The sequence below is a fragment of the Thermobia domestica genome, chromosome 5 (assembly GCF_964235325.1).
Source record: "Thermobia domestica chromosome 5, izTheDome1.hap1.1, whole genome shotgun sequence".
Taxonomy (NCBI): Eukaryota; Metazoa; Arthropoda; class Insecta; order Zygentoma; family Lepismatidae; genus Thermobia; species Thermobia domestica.
The window spans coordinates 88,381,269-88,400,501 of NC_137458.1; the positions used below are offsets into that span (position 1 = coordinate 88,381,269).

Sequence of the window (19,233 nt, forward strand, 5' to 3'; positions counted from 1 at the left end):
TCTTCGTTTCTTAGCACAAAATTGCATATAACATTTTTTGTTTAAGTTGGCAACATTTCTGCACTGCAGTCTGCATTGTTTACAAAGGGTGCAAAGCTTCGTGAAAATCAGAATATATGCGTAGCGTATTCGCCTTCGGCACGCACGGAAGACTAGTTCGATTCCCGGTGGGCGGTCGCGTGGTTCGGATCCCACCTTAAGCTAAAGGTTTATGTCTTATAACTCCTATCCCACATTTTGATAATGCAAATGCAAATTTTATTTGTCCATTTCACAAGTGCTTGTTAGTATGAGTAGACAAATCTTTCCCCCGAGTTTTGTAGTTTTGTGGGTGAGATGATATTAAGAATGTTCTGAATGGTTTGAGGGTGAAAGTTAACATAAACTGGAGAATATATCCGTAACTTCGTTAACACTTCTTTAAATTTAGAAAGCACGACAAATGAACATCTAAGGTATAATGGATATAATAAGAAACTGGTTTTTGTCTACCAAACTTTATTGAACACGATCAACAATTTGCCATGCCAAAAAATAATTACCGAAACAATTTTTAAACACGTGACAACAGCATTAAAAACAAGTGGGTGTTCATACAATAAAACAATGGCAAAAATAAACGATAAAAACAATCAAAAGAAATACGTCCACACACTAATTTTGCATTGTCTAAGTTTTGGTCACATTTCTATACCTTGATATAACATAATAGTTATGCCAAGTGAAGCAACTTCAATATTTACCCTCATAAATACATTCAGACTTATCAAATACACATATATACATACACATACACAGACAGACAGACACACACACACACACACATACTTAAGGTATATTCTATCACTTTCCATACTCCAGGCTTATTCTCGTTGTGTGGCTACGAAGAAATTACGTAACATAGCTAAAATACTAATGTAATGCTTTCAGCAGTTTCGAGGAAAACTATCTTAGCGAATTAAAAGAAAATCTGAAGTTTTAAGAGTAAAAAAAATTCGTTGTTTTAAAATAAAAGTACTGACATAGGCCTTGAAAGATAAACTACATACGGAAATATTCGATTCAAATATAGTTAAATATGTCTTAGTTGGTCACGTGAGGTCAACAGAAAATTGCTAAGCAAGTGGCCAAAAGAAATGATCAACTTTGATTATAGATCCTGTGGTGAGTCTTAAAGACACTAAAAAAATTCACAGTCCGTTACTAATTGAATCTTGTGTCTCTCTTAAAAGAAAAACTTGGTAAATATAACAATTCTGTGCTTCCTCTATATTACCTTTAAGCATTAAACATTTCCTTTCCTTGTAATTGCACATTATACTGGTCTTTACTTTTCTTACGTACTATGTGATGTTTTTGTGAAGATAAATATGTGATAATCCACATATATTTGAACTGTCTTCTACTTGATTTTAAAACCGTAGGCTTTAGTATATATATATATAAACTTAAAATCAACTTTAATATTTACATTTACACTTTATGTAACTGCAATCACAACAAAGATGTTCTGAGAAATTGTTACAGCTCTACAATTTCAAGATACGATATGACTTGTTATCAAGCATTCCCTTCATATCTCAGTCTATTTTCTAGGCCTTCGTAATTTTCTCTATTATTGATATTGTAAGACTCGTTTCTTCTTATATACAAAGGCCATTCAGAACGTTTTGCACAATGAGCTATAACTTTTTTAACAGCTGCACTAGGACCATGAAATTCAATGGCCGAGCGTTGGCGGGTGTGGCTGTGCACTACTTTCTCCATGAAAATTTGCTACACAACTTCAGCATAAAGGATACAAGTACACGCACACAAAATTTCATCGTCCTAGGACATCTCTCAAAAAAGTTATCGTCCATTGTGCAAAATTTTTTAACATCCTCTGTACACACATTTGTTCATAATAATAATAATAATAACAGTAACAGAACTAAAAACGAGATTTCTTATTAATATCAAGCAATCCGATTTTACAAATTTTGTTTAGATATGACACCATAAATATACGAACAGCGATTGAATATTTTTACTATCAATAGAGCATAAAAATATAGTAGTAAAAATGCAGGAACGCAAAAAGGTAGTTGTGCTCTGTTACCTTGATGCCTGTAATATAACAAAACAAAAGAAGGGAGCACGGTGGCTGTGGCAGAGCGCTTACCTCTGGTGCGTGGTGTCCCTGGTTCAATTCCCGGCCAAGCAAGTTTGTGGTGGACATCGTGTCCGTGGGTTTCCTTCCACTTTCTCATTTCACCAATTATTCCATTATCATTCAGTTACTTTAATCATCTCCCTTAGCCAAAAAAGGTATAAAGGCATAATCGTGGGACGTTAATTGAAATATATTTTATTTCATTTCAAAACAAAAGAATTTACTGGAAGTAAAGCTTCACAATCGTTGAATATACATTACGTCAAAAAAATTAAAATTAGTACTAGTTGTAGCACCCAAACCTTCTGTTACAGTAGGTTGAAATCATGATAATAAAAGCTGTAATTGTTTATATATATATATATATATATATATATATATATATATATATATATATATATATATATATATATATATATATATATTAGTTTTCCCACCACCCAACATGCGGTTACACTAATATTAAGGATCAAATCTCAATATGGCTCTGCCCTTGTCCTAATAATAAACAGCAAAACATGTTCACGCTCAGTATTATCATTAACCATTTTGAAACAATGAAACTGAAAGAAAGTTTTTATTATTTTCACGTTGCACCAAAGCTAAGGGAGACAGTAATAATGAATTAGATAATAATTATGGAATGAAGAAAGTAGGAGAAAAGCAGAGAATATACTATGCCTCCACTACAGATCTCAATTGGCGACAGCTGGGATCGCATATTATATAAAGTTACAATTAAATCGTCACCAGTTTTAAATCGGCAAATTGCTTGCACGCTAGCAACATCTATTAGCGTGACTTTACTATTAGGAATTAGTATGACACAGACTGACACGTTTCGCTTTTATAATTAGGACTCCACGTAAAATGTATAGCATTTCGTTTTCACTTCATTTAATTATTAAAGCATCTTAATAATGATGGCATACATAATTCCATTTTGTGAACATGACAACGAAGAAGTGGTTTATTTCACTCTTAATTTCTTTCACATTTGTCCAGTTGTCTTCACGTGACTATTATATTTAAGTGTTTTTACCATTGTATCTATGAACTGTAGTTTTATCCGATGACTTGCACTTGTAGCTGGATTTGAATTTGTGAATAGATGTATTGGAAGCAAGCATGCCAACCATAAGAAATGACTCATATCATTATGCATTTTATTTCTAATCACGCTCATTTAATCCCGGTTTCTTAAAAACTTTTTAAAAGTTACAGTGTACATCATACGTAAAATAATTTATTGCACACACGCACTGAGACTCCTATATACACACTAAGTCAAGTGTATATATAATGAGGTATTCATTATACTTGCCTATAAGATAAAGGAGTGATGACCAATTAAATTACTTTAATACGCGAAGGTCAATTTAACAATTTAATCAGGTAACCGAAAAAGGTCTCTTTTTTTCAACCTACGAAAAATTACTATTAACATTTTACACTGTTTATTTGTAGTTTAACGCAAAATATAAACAATATGCACTTCCACCAGGAACTGAACCCAGATCTCCCAGTTCAAAAAGAAGTATAACGATTAAAACACGATGGAGTTATTTAAATGTAACAATTATCATATTACAATATTTTAGAGATTCAGGCAGTTAACAGGTAAACGTTTATAAAGTTAATAAACACAAAACTCATTACGAACTGCATCAATGAGCTGTGCAATAAATATTTGAAAGAAAAATCACAATTTATTACATTACTCTTCCGCATTCACTTCTGCTTATTTCGAAAATTTCACTACTAAAAGTAGAGAGAGGATTGATCCTTCAAGCTCTATCACTGGTATAATAGCGACCTCGTGCGTTTTGGTGCACATGGTCTCAGATACGACTGCCAGTGAAAAAACACTGAACGCAACATGGTCGTTCGAATTCCAATTAAATTATAGGTGCACCTCAGTGGTGAAAACGGATATTCAACAAAACAGGCTTCGAGTTGATACCAAATTACTCTGACAACTTCGTAGACTAAATATGCTTCTTTCTTTCCTCACTAAATACAAGTTTTCTTTTATAAGACGAGGTTTCCATTTTACATGGATCTTGTAGTTGTCATAAAAAAAAGCACCCGATCTTTATATTTACTGTTTATATATTACAACTTCTTGAAAGCAAGAAAGGTATCTCCACTCATGCAGTACTGCACTCTAGTGTACAAATAGTGAACCTCCTATTAAAAACGTGTATTTTGGCGCACTTCCCCTTTCTGTCTAATAGAACCCGTTGTTTCGGAAGCGGCGAAACTGGCTTTTCCTTTATGTCAGCGGGAGGGCGATAGCAGGTAGCAAGCAGACGACCCAAAAAGTTGCACAAGGTTCAACTCCTTGTCAGATGGAAAAAATGTTATATGATCCTTTCAAGACTATGTTTACATGGAGAAATATGGTAGGGTTTCAAGATTTCTTTATGACAGCTACAAGATTCATGTAACGTGGCAACATGTTTTAAGAAACTGACACGGCCTAAGTGAGCATAAGCAACTTAACATTAGAAAAATCCACACATCCAACGATGTATTCCATCTAAAGTTTTATGCTTTCTATTCAAATATTACTTTGAAATAATAGTAATAATATAAATTACTTATAAGCAACTACGGAACACTTAATATATAAGTTATTCTCCTTAAATGGGAATTTTGAGTAGTTTTTCTGAAAAAAAGTATGAATAATTACAAATTACTTTTATTATTTTGAAGCATCTTGACACAATAAGTGTATTTTGGTGGTAAACAGAGATCAAAAATCATTCATCACTTTTTTAAAATTTAAATTCTGTACATTTCATTGAGCTGACTATCTGGGAAAATGAAATGAAATCTTTCAGTTTTACGTTCCACAGTTACGCCGGCTAGACTTAAGAAGACGGTAATGATGTAAAATGAATGAAATGAAGAAAGTGGGAGAACTCCGAGAAAACTCATGCACACGGTGTTTGTCCTCCACAAAGCTCACTTGACGCGAGCCTGGGATCGAACCAAGGACTCCATGCACCAAAGGTGAATGCTCTTCCAGAGCCACCGCGACTCCTGGTTATACTTGGTATGAAGTTGATAATCAGTGGTATAAAGGTGATCCTCAATACAGAACAATAACGTGTGTATACATATTCATTTTCAGAATACTTACAAAACCTAAAAAAGACTTTATATATGAAAAGTAACTAAAAATTAGTTTCGAAGCTGGATAACTATTTAGGAAAAAGAAATGTGAATCACATTTAACTGTAATCTTTAGGCCTGACAAGTTTCTTTCCTAGGATAGCACACAAAATGTTGGACTTTCCTTGAACTAAATAAGCGAAATATTTTACCATTTTACCATTGATGTGGAAGAAGTTCTTTCCATCACTATTGTTATTATATCCTTTACCTGAAGGGACTGTCTAATATGTAAACCATCATTTAGAAATATTTCTCTCTCTCCTTTTTAAAATCTCTAAATTTCGTAATTTTCTTGATCTATTGAGATTTTATTCATAATTGCGCTCATCGTTTTTAAACATCTAATAAACTCAAAACCTTCCTTTCATTTTTATTCTTTCCCACTGCTTCGACGTTTGCTTTCATTTGCGCAAGTAGTCACCTTATTAAACATAACCTTTTCTTCACCTTTATAGCCAGTATTAACCTTAAAAAAAGTTTATTTCAGGAGAACTTTCAATTTGTTTTTGCTTTTCCAGATGTCTAAAATATTTGAGTTTTAAAATATTTTCTTTCGTATTTTTTAGAACTTTTTTTTGTCAGGTTCTTTAACTTTTCTGCATGTTGTATTGTTGCGTCTTATTTTTTCTTCCTGTTTTTTATATTTGTTTTCTCGATCTGCTAGAAGAAAAACCACTATTACTTTTTGAATTATTTTTACTAGTATCATGAGAGCGTACATTAAGTTCAGAGTTAAAAACAGTTGGTTTCGGATACCAGTTGACCGAAAAAAAAAAATGAAATGAAATCTTTAAATTTAACGTCCCATGGTCATGACGGTTAGGCTAAAGGAGACGGTGATAATGAGAAAGGAGTGAAATGGTGGAATGAAGAAAGTGGGAGGAAACGGGAGAACCCCGAGAAAACCCACGAGCACGGCGTTTGTCCACCACAAAGTCCACACGGCGCGAGCTGGGATCGAACCAGGGACCCCCAAGCACCGGAGGTGAACGCTCTACCACTGAGCCACCGCCCCCCCCCCCCCCCCAGTTGACCGAGATAAGCATTTCGAACTGAACTTTGTTTATATCAAGGTCAAGGTTTGGAGGAGGGTTGTCAATGTCAATGCTATTATCTCTTTTGTTTTGATTAGTCTTAAATGGGCTCAAAGATAATACGGACAGGATCTACAGTTTAACATGGATTCCGAACCACGAGATTAGGGGTGATCAATCTACATGTTCGGAGTGTAATTCGAAATTGCGACTCTTAATTCCAAAGGTGAATATCGAACTTCATGTTCATTACTTTAAATTTACTAACAAAATTAATTTTGTCCCAACATACAACGAAAAATGCAAAAAGCGGTAGCTTACATTCAGGTCTGGATTAACCCATCTGGAGGCCCGGGATTAGAAAAAATGTGTGGCTCCTGCTGGCTTCATTTAATACATTTCTGTGCAAGTACAATAGGAAAGTTAACGGAGTCATATTTTATGATGATTGTATTTTCATAATTCTTTTTAGATAACCAGTTGAGATTTTGATCAGAGGGGAGGCCCGGGGCTATAGCCTCCCTAAGCCTCTCCCTTAAATCCAGCCCTGCTTACACTCTTTAAAACGGATTCTCTTAAATGTGAAAATAATACCTTACCCATTAATTCATTCAATAGAAAGCATCTTCAACTGATCAAAATAAGGTTTGTCCACTTCATGCCATACTATCAGTTCCATGGACGTGAATAGTACACATAGGGACATGGATCTGAAGAAATTATCGATAAACATGGTTGGTTATCTTACTTCCCAAGAAACAACAATGAGGTAGTGCACATGAGCTTCAACTGATATGATATACTAGTTAATTTTTCTATTAACAAGAAACATGTACAACCATTCTTTATGAAGTGCACCTTGAAGCTGATGAGTAAAAAGTGTGACATGACTGGTATTTTACGTTGTTTTGAAACTTAATCCACAACATATCCACTATTTCACTCACAACACACATAATATGGTCTTCCCACGAAAAGAGCCGACTGCCAAAAATTGACCCTGCCAACTAGTAAAATATACCTAACTTTCATTCTTTCCATGGAACTGACATGGAAGCCAGTTACAAGAATTTAAAGTACATTTACTCTAAAGATGAAATCATCTTTGAAATACAGGATAGTGTAGATACTTCGTCATGGTGGGGAGAATACAACCCTATATATAACATTCAAACTCAGCAATATATAAAACACTACATATTATACCAATGCATTTGAAAATGTAGTCAGTTACAGTTAATGGAGCTGACATTTTATATATTTATAAAATTATATAAATAATCTTAATATTTAAATTCTAAATTGCAGTGTCCCAATATCTTCCACTGTTGCCCTTTTTTTATTTCATTAACCACAACTAAAAGATCTTCATGCAAAACGAGAATGGACCAGTATCATAAAATGCCCCATTTCTGGAGAATGACCGGTATTTAAATATGTTTAATCTTCCTTCCCTTTCATCGGATAGTGTGCTAGCCGAGGGATGTCAACAATCATATACGTGACGGGCTGAATGGCCTTAGACGCCGAAAGCCCAGAAATCTAATTCCTAATCCTAATCCTTATTTTTAAATCTTACATACTAATTAATTCACTGTAATATTGACCTCTTCCTTACATGATATTTATTAATATACGATAAAACATTGGGCGCGGTTGAAAGATGCAAGAATAAATAAATTACTGATAAGTTGCCCTTACGCATTTACTGTGAACTGCGTCCCCAACTTACGTAGGTAACAACCGATATACCTAGGTAACAAGAATTCATTCAATAAGAACTGAGTTTAACTTTATCATGATGCAAATAGTCCAAGTTTTCACGCACGTACAAGTATGTAACCATAAATATTTAAATAGGTAGGTCATTAAACACAAATTACACGTAATAAATTTCACTAGCCAACATTTTTTTTTTTTTTTTTTTGGTAACTGGAATGAAAACAGCTAATCTTTGTTTTCGGGTGTGCTGATAACGAAATTGTTAATGAAAATGTAAGATTAGCTCTCGTTTGAAGTTATGATAACCTTACGTTATTGCCTACATAAACTTATGCATGTATTTACCTTGCTGCTATCTCTCGGAGGAAGGTCACTGAAGGTGCAACCGCTTTGCCTGACATTTGTAGTTTTCTGCTGGTGATTCCCAGATAAGCGTCCAGCAGTAATCAGCTAACATTGATGCACTCCACCCTCCCTGGTATCTCATTGTCATGTCCGAAATTTCCTGATGGAAGCGTTCCAAGTGCTCGTTGCTTACAGCATGACAGTTGTCAGGAAAGAAGTCAGGATATGTCATTTTCTTGTTTGAAATACCATGCGTTAATGGAGCTGTTATACGAAAGTAGCAATCATTCACATGAGTTGATGGTTTTCGCCAGATCATTGGTATAGCAAAGCCAATGGAAGATCTTTTACAATTCAACCATCAATGAAGATTCGAGACACAAAATATGCAACATACATGAGGAGCCCAGGGCTTGTCCTGATCCCCGATTTCACAACCAAAGTACAGTATGTACGCCTTGCTAATACATGGCATTATTGGCCTACTTTGAGATTTCAATGTAGCCTATCAGCAAATGTAGCCAAAATTGTCAGCACTCTTTACGTATTTGCGAGGCATACTGAACCACAGGAATTACAATGACCACACGCACTAACTACACTTTAGTAACACGTTCTTTCAGAACATGAACAGATAAAAACAGCTTGTAACAGAAAATGAAATGGAATCTTTAAGTTTCACGTTCCACGTTTATGGCTTAAGGAGACAGTGATGATGAGAAATGAATGACAGCGATGGAATGAAGAAAATGTGAGGGAACGGGAGAACCGCGAGAAAACCCACGCACACGGTATTTGTCCGTTACAAAGCACACTTATCGCAAGCTGGGATCGAACCAAGGACCAGCTTGTAACATACTGAAACTACGCTTAAATGAAACATGCTCCACTCCTCTCTTCCTCTTCCTCTCCCTCTTGTTACTACGAGCCCGGGGTAAAAATAGCGACAAAATACACACAGCTATTGTTGCTTGCAGAAAAATTATCCGCCTGTCTACCATCAGCAGAATTTCGAAGTCTATGTGGGAAGGAATTGACAATGAATACTAATAAAATATACTAATTATAATTAAATGAACAACTCCCTTTAACTTGGAAACGAAAGCTAATTCGAGTTTTTCGTTGTCATTTTCGTTATCAGCGTGATCGATATAGTTAACAAACATTTATTTCATTTCAGTTACATTTTCGCTGTTGGCTAGTGTTATCAAGATTTCAACTAATAATGTCGAGTATTTGATTTTTTAAAATAGCATTTTTTAATGTTGCAGAATACGATTATTATTCTTTTTTATTCTGGATCTCTCAGATTGTGTCTGAGTATATATATATATTGGTATAATGTCTTTCCGAGAAAATATTATATAAGCATATAAGAAATTAGCAACAACAGTATCACAAAACAGGAATAAAGATTAATATCAAAATACAGTAATATAAAAGGTACTTAATATAATAGTTATGTACAGTCAGCGACAAAAGTTCGTTTGATGAAATTAGTTTCGTAAATAACTTCAGAATGGAGTAATATAAAAGGTACTTAATATAATAGTTATGTACAGTCAGCGACAAAAGTTCGTTTGATGAACTTAGTTTCGTAAATAACTTCAGAATGGAAGGATAATTTGAGTACAGTTTTCAGTAAATTAAAAAGAATGTAATTGTCTGTACGTTCCAGCCATACCATTGTTATTCCCCAACTAAACTTTACCAAACGGAACGAATTTTTGTCGCTAACTGTACAAAGTCAGCGTATGGCATGCCCTCTTTTTCTCCCACATCGTGATCAAGACAGTCTTCAAAGCTACGAAACACTGATTTTGGTTTCTTTACGTTTTGTTTACATTATCATGTGAGTACTTGCTACTTTTATTTCATTTTCATATTTTGTACTTATAACTTAAGGTGAGTGTAAAGGCTCGAATAGATGGCAACCTTTTCCCCTATCTTTTCAATGCATTTTGATAGGGAGTGACAATATTCACAACTCAATCAGATTCAAGAGGTAAACATTCAAACTTTGTCCAAGTGAAATCTTTGAATTTTACGTCCCACGCATGTGCCATTCGGGATAATGGAGACGGTGGTGATGAGAAATGAATAACATAGTGGAACGAGGAAACGAGAGAACCCCGAGAAAAAACACGCACACGGTATTTGTGCACCACAAAGCCCACTTGATGCGAGCTGGGATCAAACCTAGGACCCCAGCTACCACTGAGCCACAGCGGCCCCTAAACTTTGTCCAAAGACAACTTTAAATATATATTAAGAGATAATACATGTAAGTTTTAAGTATTTAATTTCACTATTGATAGCATTTGAGTTTACACATCAAAACCATGCTTCCAAACACGCTTGAAAAATACCTTCACGAAGTATTGATTCAATTTGTTTTTGAGCAGTTTCGAAATCCACCTGTTGAATTTGACTCAATTATTGTGAATACTGTCGCTCCCTACGAAAATCCACTGGAAAGATGGGGGAAACGCGCAGTCATCTATTCGTGATCAGCACTCCTTTAAACTTACCTTAAAACATTCTTACAAAACACTTATGTAAAGTACACGCATTTTCGCTAAATGTCACAAGAAGACAAGGAGAGGAAAAAGTGGAAAGAAAATGAACATTAAATGAGAGAGAAGCTGAAGGGCAGTCGTATGTTAATGCTGCAAGGCTGAAAATGAAAACAGTTCAGTGGAGGAAGAAAAAATTAATGGAACGGATTTCTCGATAAGACAACTGGAAGGAGAAGGGCAACTGATGCGGACACAAATTTGCGTATATACAACAAAAATTAAAGAATAATCGTACAGATAAAAACAAGTAAATGGAAAACGAAGAGAATGCAGTGAGGTGAGGTAGTTATTAGACGATTAAAAGGGAAAAGGAAAATTCCCCGAGAAGGTAGCAATATGTCTTTCCATCTTTTTCTGCGAGGAGTGAACATTGTCAGGATATGCGGAAAATCTGGTCGAATGTACTGTTATGTATTTTTGAGACGTCGGGGAACTTGAGAATTGTAGAGATTTAAAGGGAAAATCTGCATTACTACGTTTAATCCGTAATTGGCAATATTCGTCAATAAGGTGACTGTGGTATGGGAAAGTGTTTAGTAGAAGAGACGTTGCAAAGAAATCAAATTTTGATGATAAGTAGGACAAAATAACATTTTTTAAGTAGGAAATGGTGTAACTCTAGTACATCATTTCGTTTTTGAAAACAGCAATAATAATAATAATAATAAAACAATATCAATACACAAGAGAACAACGGTACGTGCATAAGATGCTAGCTGTTCCAATAGGATAATAGCCAAAAAGCTGGACATTTCTGTCTACAATGTTCGCTTGGGCTTGAAGCGCGAGGACGAAATTCAGTCCCATGCGGATTGTCCACCACAGCAACTACGGAAAACAGGATTGTCATTCAACAGTCTCAATCTGAAGTAAAATAAAAGAGTACTAAGGAGAATCCAGTATTAGTATCAGCAATAAGAAGCCACCTTGGTTCAGTTTCACTGTTTGGACGCGTATCTGTGAGGAAATTATTGTTCGTCTGTCGGCACAGGCTTAAAAAGCATGGAAATTGGACCATACAGAACTAGAAAATGTTTGCAGACAGACATATCAAAATTTGAGCTATTTAGTTTAAATGGCTGAAAATATGTTCTCCTACGTCCAGGGGAAAGAGTGGTGGAAGCGTGTCTAATTCCATCTGTAAAACATGGCAGGTAGTAGTGATATTTTGGGAACAATAGTGAGAATGTAGTGAAAAAGCAGGGTATTTTGGAGGAAAAATATCATCGGATTCTTTCTCGTAGTCTATGCCATCGGGTCTAAGGGTCAATGGCCTTAAGTTTACCGTATTTGCGCGAATATAGGCCGCACCTAAACTTTTGACACGAGATTATAGAAAAAGTAAATCTCAAATATAGGCCGCGGTACTAAATTTACGAGAAAGTTCAATTAGACAGTATTTTGAGATCCATCTCTCTCCCTCCGCTTCTTCCAAATCCTGCATAACTAAGGGTGATTCATGAAGATGATCTCTGTGATAGTGACTCTGAGCAGCATTCTGAATCGTCTACAGAGAGCGAAGAATCAGACGCTGGTGATGCTGAGAAGGTGGAAAGTGATTGTGCTTGATTTGGGTGGGTACAAACAAGCTGACACAGTTTTGCGAAACAAAATTGCTTTTTTTTTTTTTTTTTCCAAGAACAGTTACTGTATATAAATATTCCATATATATTATATATACCGTATAAGATACATATTCCTGTTAGTAAAACTATTAAGTATGCAAGTGGCTTTTTTTTTGTGTGTGTGTGTGTGTGTGTGTGTATGTGTGTGTGTGTGTGTGTGTGTTTGTGTGTGTGTGTGCGCCAGTGTAAGGTGTTACCGGTACCCAATGAAGGTGGCAATTTTTGCGAACAAGGTAAGTTTTTCTGCTTTTTTCTTCTTAAGTCTTCGATGGTTTGCAAAAGTAACTGATGTAACTTGTAATGGCATTGATTTCATCCCACAAGATATGTGTACATGTCATTTTTAAATTGACGATTTATGATCTGAGGGAGAAAATCTCGATTATAGGCCGCACCATGATTTTTCAAGCCAAAATTTAGAAAAAAAGTGCGGCCTATATTCGCGCGAATATGGTATTCACCAACACCACAATATCCCACACACCTCTAAGTTGCGTCAGAACTATGTCAAACAAGGGAAAAGCCGGAGTGTTCAAATCCACCAGAAACATTGTAATTTCAATTTTGTATTCATGAAGATTTAGTTGAGTTAGGTGGGTCCATTGGTTTGGAGTGTGAAAAGATTTGATTCAGAAAAGCTATTTAGGGACGAACGCGTGAGAGTAAAGCTAGCATCAATAAGTATCTTGAAAACTAGAGAAGTTCGTATATACCACTCATATATTTTTCATAAACTTTATTCGTCCCATGAAAAGACGGTAATTCTGCTACTGATCAGGTATGGATTGAACGACTTTCTTCAGCACAAAAGCTTTATGAGATATGGACCTATGGCTTTACGTGGGATGCCCTGGAAATCAAACTCAAGACAGCTTTGTGGCAGAAATATTATTCTTTTAAGTAAAATGCCATTCACTACGAATCCCATTGGATTTATAATGGAAAGTTTTAGAGATAAGTTCTGTTAATTAGTCCTCCTAGCTGGTCCAGTAGCTAGCATGTGCGCCTTTGGAGAAATGGTTCCGGGTTCGATTCCCAAAAATGTAATTTCGCAATCATTCAATTTCATTAATTGTTTGTCTCCTTTAGTCTAAAGGGCATAATCGTTAGGACGTTAGTTAACTTAAAAAAAAAAAAAAAAACTTCATTTCATTTTCAGTTCTGCTAATAAGATATGGAATATACTAGCTATACATTTAAGCCTATCAGAACAAAGAAGGATATGAGCGGTACGACTACCGTGAATAACTTTTCAATGAAACCAAAATTTGTATCAGCACCATTAAACATTTTTCAATATTAGCACATTTGGTATTATTTCGTCCAGTATTTTTTTTTTCTTTGGTATAGAAATTAGACCAAATCTCTGACAATGCAATAAATGAAATTGTTTCAATGTACAGTATATTTTACATCTGGATCTTACTGTTGTTTTCAAACATGAACGGAAGTATTCTTTTTTTAATCTGTAAAGAAAACACGGCTCACATACACTCTATCCTATGGCATTACATGTTGACAATAAATTACTGGCTTGAAAAGTACTACACATATTTAAAAAATAAAACCGCCTGTATTACTAAAAGTGCATAGTCAACAGGAAAAAGAAGTACTTGTATTATCACCAGACACGAGGTAAAACCAAATGCTACCTTTTCAGTACTATTATGTAGCCTGTTTAAGCAATACATTCTTACAAATAGCCTTTTACTTATCACATTCCTGGGAAAAGAAATAGTTTCTTTACTACCTTCTCTTAGAGAGCTTAACAGATATGGTTGGATGATTGCATATTAAGTCGAAACATAAAAATATTTCGTACAAGTAGCAACGTGTGCTTGCTACTCCCAGAACATAAAAACTGTCAACGCACACGGATCATCAATAATAAGACTTGTAAGAGAAACATTTAAACTACACAGCTATTGTTCACATTGATGTGTATGTGAAATATACATATATGGCAACTTGTTACCACATATACAAATGGAAGTTACATGTTACAAATTCACGTTTTCATTAAATTACTAAAATAAAGAAACTATACCTTACAGGAAAAATATCTACATAATATCCACTGATGGATACTTGACCAACATGTTATCCTTTTGCGTATATTATATAAAAAGTATTTGTACGTCAAGGTAAAAAAATAAGCAGACATTAAATAAAATTGAAAAAGCAACCTAAGAGGAGAGAAAAATGTTAATTTGCTGCCTTAATTTCCAAGCCTTAATTGAAAATTTAGTTCGACTAGAACCTATAATCTACTTATATCTAGAATACTTGAATACATGGGAGGAAAGAAAAAAAACTATACTCAAAAAATAACTTAATTTATCTAAGTTCTTAAAAAAATAGATAAAACAACACTAAAGCATTGTAGCTTTTGTCAAAAGCAGTAACGTTACTGGTCAACTTCCTTACACAACAACATTACAACATTTAAGTGATAAAACACTAACTAGAATCATTAGCAACAAAATGCCAATTCCATTGGACACAAAAAAGAATACACACACACATATACAATGAGAACTAACAATATACTAACAAGTGACTTGTTACAAAAATACTGATTTTCTTTCTTTTTCATTTGTTAGTCACTCTTTAAATCACAGTCTCACAAGAACCTCCAGTTTAAAACCGCTCCGAGATTCTTCTAAATTTGAACCTTGTTTTCAAAATACCCTCAAAATACTTCTTTTAACTTCGGGACAAACTGCTTAACATACAACGGCATTTGTCTAATTCTGCAATATCACACTATCACTTTCTTGTATTATTTTGTAATTGTTTAATCATGATTTCATATCAAGCAAACTGAATTTGTTTCTTTTTGTAACAGCACTTATTTTCGAGAAAAATGGTTTTTAAGCTTGTTACATTACATAATGCTAAACTCTATAAAGCCTTAATGAACTTTTTTCATTGGAAATATATCGCGTTTATTAGCTGTAACAGAAGTCTTATAGACAACTAAAATCAGAAGCAAAAATAAAAACTAAAAATATATGTATATATATATATACATACAGACATACTGTTCAACAATGTATCGACTGATTTTAAATGACTGTTTCTCTTATGTAAGGGACTAAAAGCGACTGCAGTTACTAGTAGATTAAACTATGGATACTTGACTGAGGTATATGTTTACTCTAGCAAAAAATTGAAGTGGGCATAAGTTACTTAACATTTGTTAATATCAGTTTAAGTTTCAGATTAATCAGGAAAAAATGAATGAGATTTTCTACGCATTTAACTAAACGAACTTCCATACAAATATATGTTACCTATATATTACGGAATGCTTAAAGTAATGACATATGGAATGTCCTAAGATTTTAAAGTTCATCAAATAAATTGGTAAAATTTTAATTCCAATAGTCTACTTGACTTTTGAAATGATACATTCTGTAGTGCAGCGGGATACAAATAGCTTAGAGAATTTGTCTTTATTGTTACTTGTATGCTTTAGTCAATAATAATAATAATAATAATATTGTCTATTTTCTCTTTAAGAAGTATCAGCAATATTTAAAACGGAAACAATGCTAACACGAGTAACCATTAATAACCAACTATCTCCCACATTTCATTATCAATCCCTTCTCATAATTTAGCAACAAATAACTATCTAAGGAAGAAATACGCAATATTCTGATCACAGTGGCTCTCACTTAGGTAAACATTAACTTACCTAATTTTTTTATCTGTCTTCCTTTAGGTCAAGATAAAATCTTAAAAATCACTCTTTTTTTAAATATAAATTTTCTTCGTAAATTATGTACGCATGCATAAGCAAAAGTCAAAACGTTTCCAAAGTAATACCGTATTTTCTTTCATGACAAAATCGAATATTTCAAGATATATATATTTTGATTTCATCATCAAAATTTCAATATATATATATATATTAACACGCCTTTCTTATAACTTAACGCAAATACATGGTATAAGAAGTAATACTATATCCTAGGAATTAACCGCTTTTGAAGTCTTTACATATTATTACACAGAGGCAAAAATATTCAAGGTACATTTCATTTCAATTGCTAAATTACACTCTAAATTTCTACAAAATATAAATATTCTTATAGCTTGCTATCATCAACAAATTAATATGCTTTGCATGTACTTGACTGAAGGTACTTTTCTGTATTATGCATAAGCTTATGTATCAACAAAAATAATCACTATAATTTTAAAATCAGATTTGTACTTTGCACTCCTTTACAAAAGTATGATAAAAATAATTACTTCAAGTCAAAAGGTAAAGAGGAAGAGCTTATATAAAACCACAAACTGGATACTATCTTAGGCAATTTGGAAGAGATGTTACTCCCTCCTCGTGCGCTTAGCTCGTAGTCCACAATATCCAGTATCGGACTCTTGGCTACTACTACGAGTTTTCTTACCTACTTGGACCTGGGACTGCGCCGTCAATTGGAGGGAAATGGCATGCGTATTCAGCTTTTCGGCTAAGAGTAAATCTTTCACTCCTTTCATTTTTTGACTGTAAAGGGTTAAACGAGGGCGTTTGGTGAACATTTCATCTAGACCTGGCGGATCCTCATCCTTCACATGGTTACAATTTTGTTGTGAATCTGCAGTCGTAGTAGTAGTAGTCTCCTTTGGTTGTTTGGGATTTTCAGTCTCCGCTGTATCAACGGCTGGTTTTGGATCGTCCTGTGGATTATTGACCTCTTGTTCTACCTCCTCCTTTTCCTCTTCCTCCTGCGTTCCTCCACCTTCTCCATCGACCGCACCTTCCGACGGGCCTGGAAGATGTTTACCATTAGCTTGAGAGCACAGAGGATCGAATGCTGTATCAGCATCAGCATCATCAGTATCGCGTGCAAAAGGTTCACCACTTCCCAGCAAATACTCCGGATTCAGAATGTTTTCCCCACATGCTTCAGTAAGAGCGGCAATACTTGGATGTGGTGCTTCCCCGCTTCCAACCTGAGATTCTAAACTACGTATTAAGTCATCCGCATTCCAGCTTTCATTTTCAAACCCAACATCACCCACCTCACTACTACCCTGAGTTTTGTAATTATTATTATTATACTCACTTGCAATCAGGTACTTACTATCATTGCTAATATTACCTTGCTCAGATTTCCCCTCTTTTAGCTTTTGCAATTTACTACATTTTCTGTCGCTTCCGACATCTTCGTGTTTGTTATTGCCACCTTCTTCAACATTACCTTGCTCCGGCGACTCCTCTTCACATTTTATAACAACCTGCGCCCTAACGTCAGCGTCGAACTTTGAGATTGTGTTCACAAGTGGCTTGGCCCAACCGATATGCAACACTGGAGTCGGACTTCCTTCTTCCCATTGACAAATTCCATCATAGAAGCGCAGTAAGTAAGCAAAGCATTCTGGATCTTTTAAAATCGATCGAGCGCTATGCCCTGAACTTACTACTTTGATTATATGAGGAATTAATTCATTGGCTATTTCTAGAAATTCTTTATAGATTTCTTCATCATCACGAGAATAATTGTACCTGAAATTAAATAAAGTAATATTTTATTTTTGTAGCACGAAAGTAGTACACATTATTAATTACTTTGTTATAAAATTGAAAATCATCCTATATGATTATACAGAAGGATGTTCCATGTATATCAATGCAGTGAGGTAATTTTTTATTTTATTTTATTTTTTAAAGCTAGGCCGAAAATCCGCTCAAACTGGACAGCTTTCAGGAGTACGCTGTATAACTTCTCCAAGAGATGCCGCCAAAACAGTCGCTTTTGGAAGGATTGACTTGTAACACTTTACAACGTAGTGTAAAAGCAAAAGTTGTGACATTGCCTTGACTTTAATCACGAATGTGATCAGGAAGTATAAGGATTCCGTTCGGTTCTCCAAGAAAGGGAAGAACACGGCAGTGCCCACAAGCCACCACCAGCATATAGGTGAAAGTTCACAGAATGGCAATGCAACAGAATCCTTTGACCCAAAGACATATGGCGAATCATCTAAATGTGTCTTTGGGAACTGTCAACCGTATTCTACACTGAATCTTGAAAAAGTGTTCAAGACTAACTGTCATCATAATCTTGCCGATGCCCACCGATAGGAACGCAAATGGAACGTTCGGAAGCAGTACGAGAACATCGAAATTGGCGATATATCGCTAGATTCGATGAGGCGTGGAGTACTTCTCTCACTCTCACTACGGCAAACAAAACTCTCATGTACAGAGACAAAGGCGCGAAACGCTTCACAAAGTGGATCCGAGTATGCATGTGTCTAAAATTATCATGCAATTTTAAAACGCAAATTTAGTTTCCCTAGAAATTGCGATCACATCAATCTATTATGTGAACGAAAGGAGACTACGCAGACGAGTGGGGAAGGGGTTTTAAACAATTTAATATTAGTTGGCGCAACATAAAAGCTCGCTCGCCTTGTGAGCGCAAGCGTGTTCCCAATATTTTTTAATATTTCGACCATGTAATTCAGTAGAAAGAAAATATTTCACCAGAAACGACAGTTTATTATGATGTAATAGAATACTGCTCTTAACGTATATATAAAATTTAAAACCTATTTTGGCTTGTCAGCAG

The 19,233-nt window shown here is 34.8% G+C and overlaps 1 protein-coding gene across 2 annotated transcripts in view; it reads right to left on the reverse strand.

Moving 5' to 3' along the window:
* Positions 1-481: 481 nt before the first annotated feature.
* Positions 482-19,233, reverse strand: part of Mnn1 (menin 1) — a 124,534-nt gene continuing 105,782 nt past the window's right edge. Inside the window, exons 5-6 of one of the 2 annotated variants that reach the window (XM_081758801.1) lie at positions 17,860-18,164; positions 482-17,427 (exon numbers count right to left, since the gene is read on the reverse strand). In XM_081758801.1, the coding sequence (XP_081614927.1) occupies positions 16,985-17,427; positions 17,860-18,164 (748 nt within the window). In that variant the 3' untranslated portion in view covers positions 482-16,984. Of the gene's footprint in view, positions 18,165-19,233 lie in introns of both variants that reach the window. The other variant, XM_081758800.1, reaches the window with a different exon arrangement.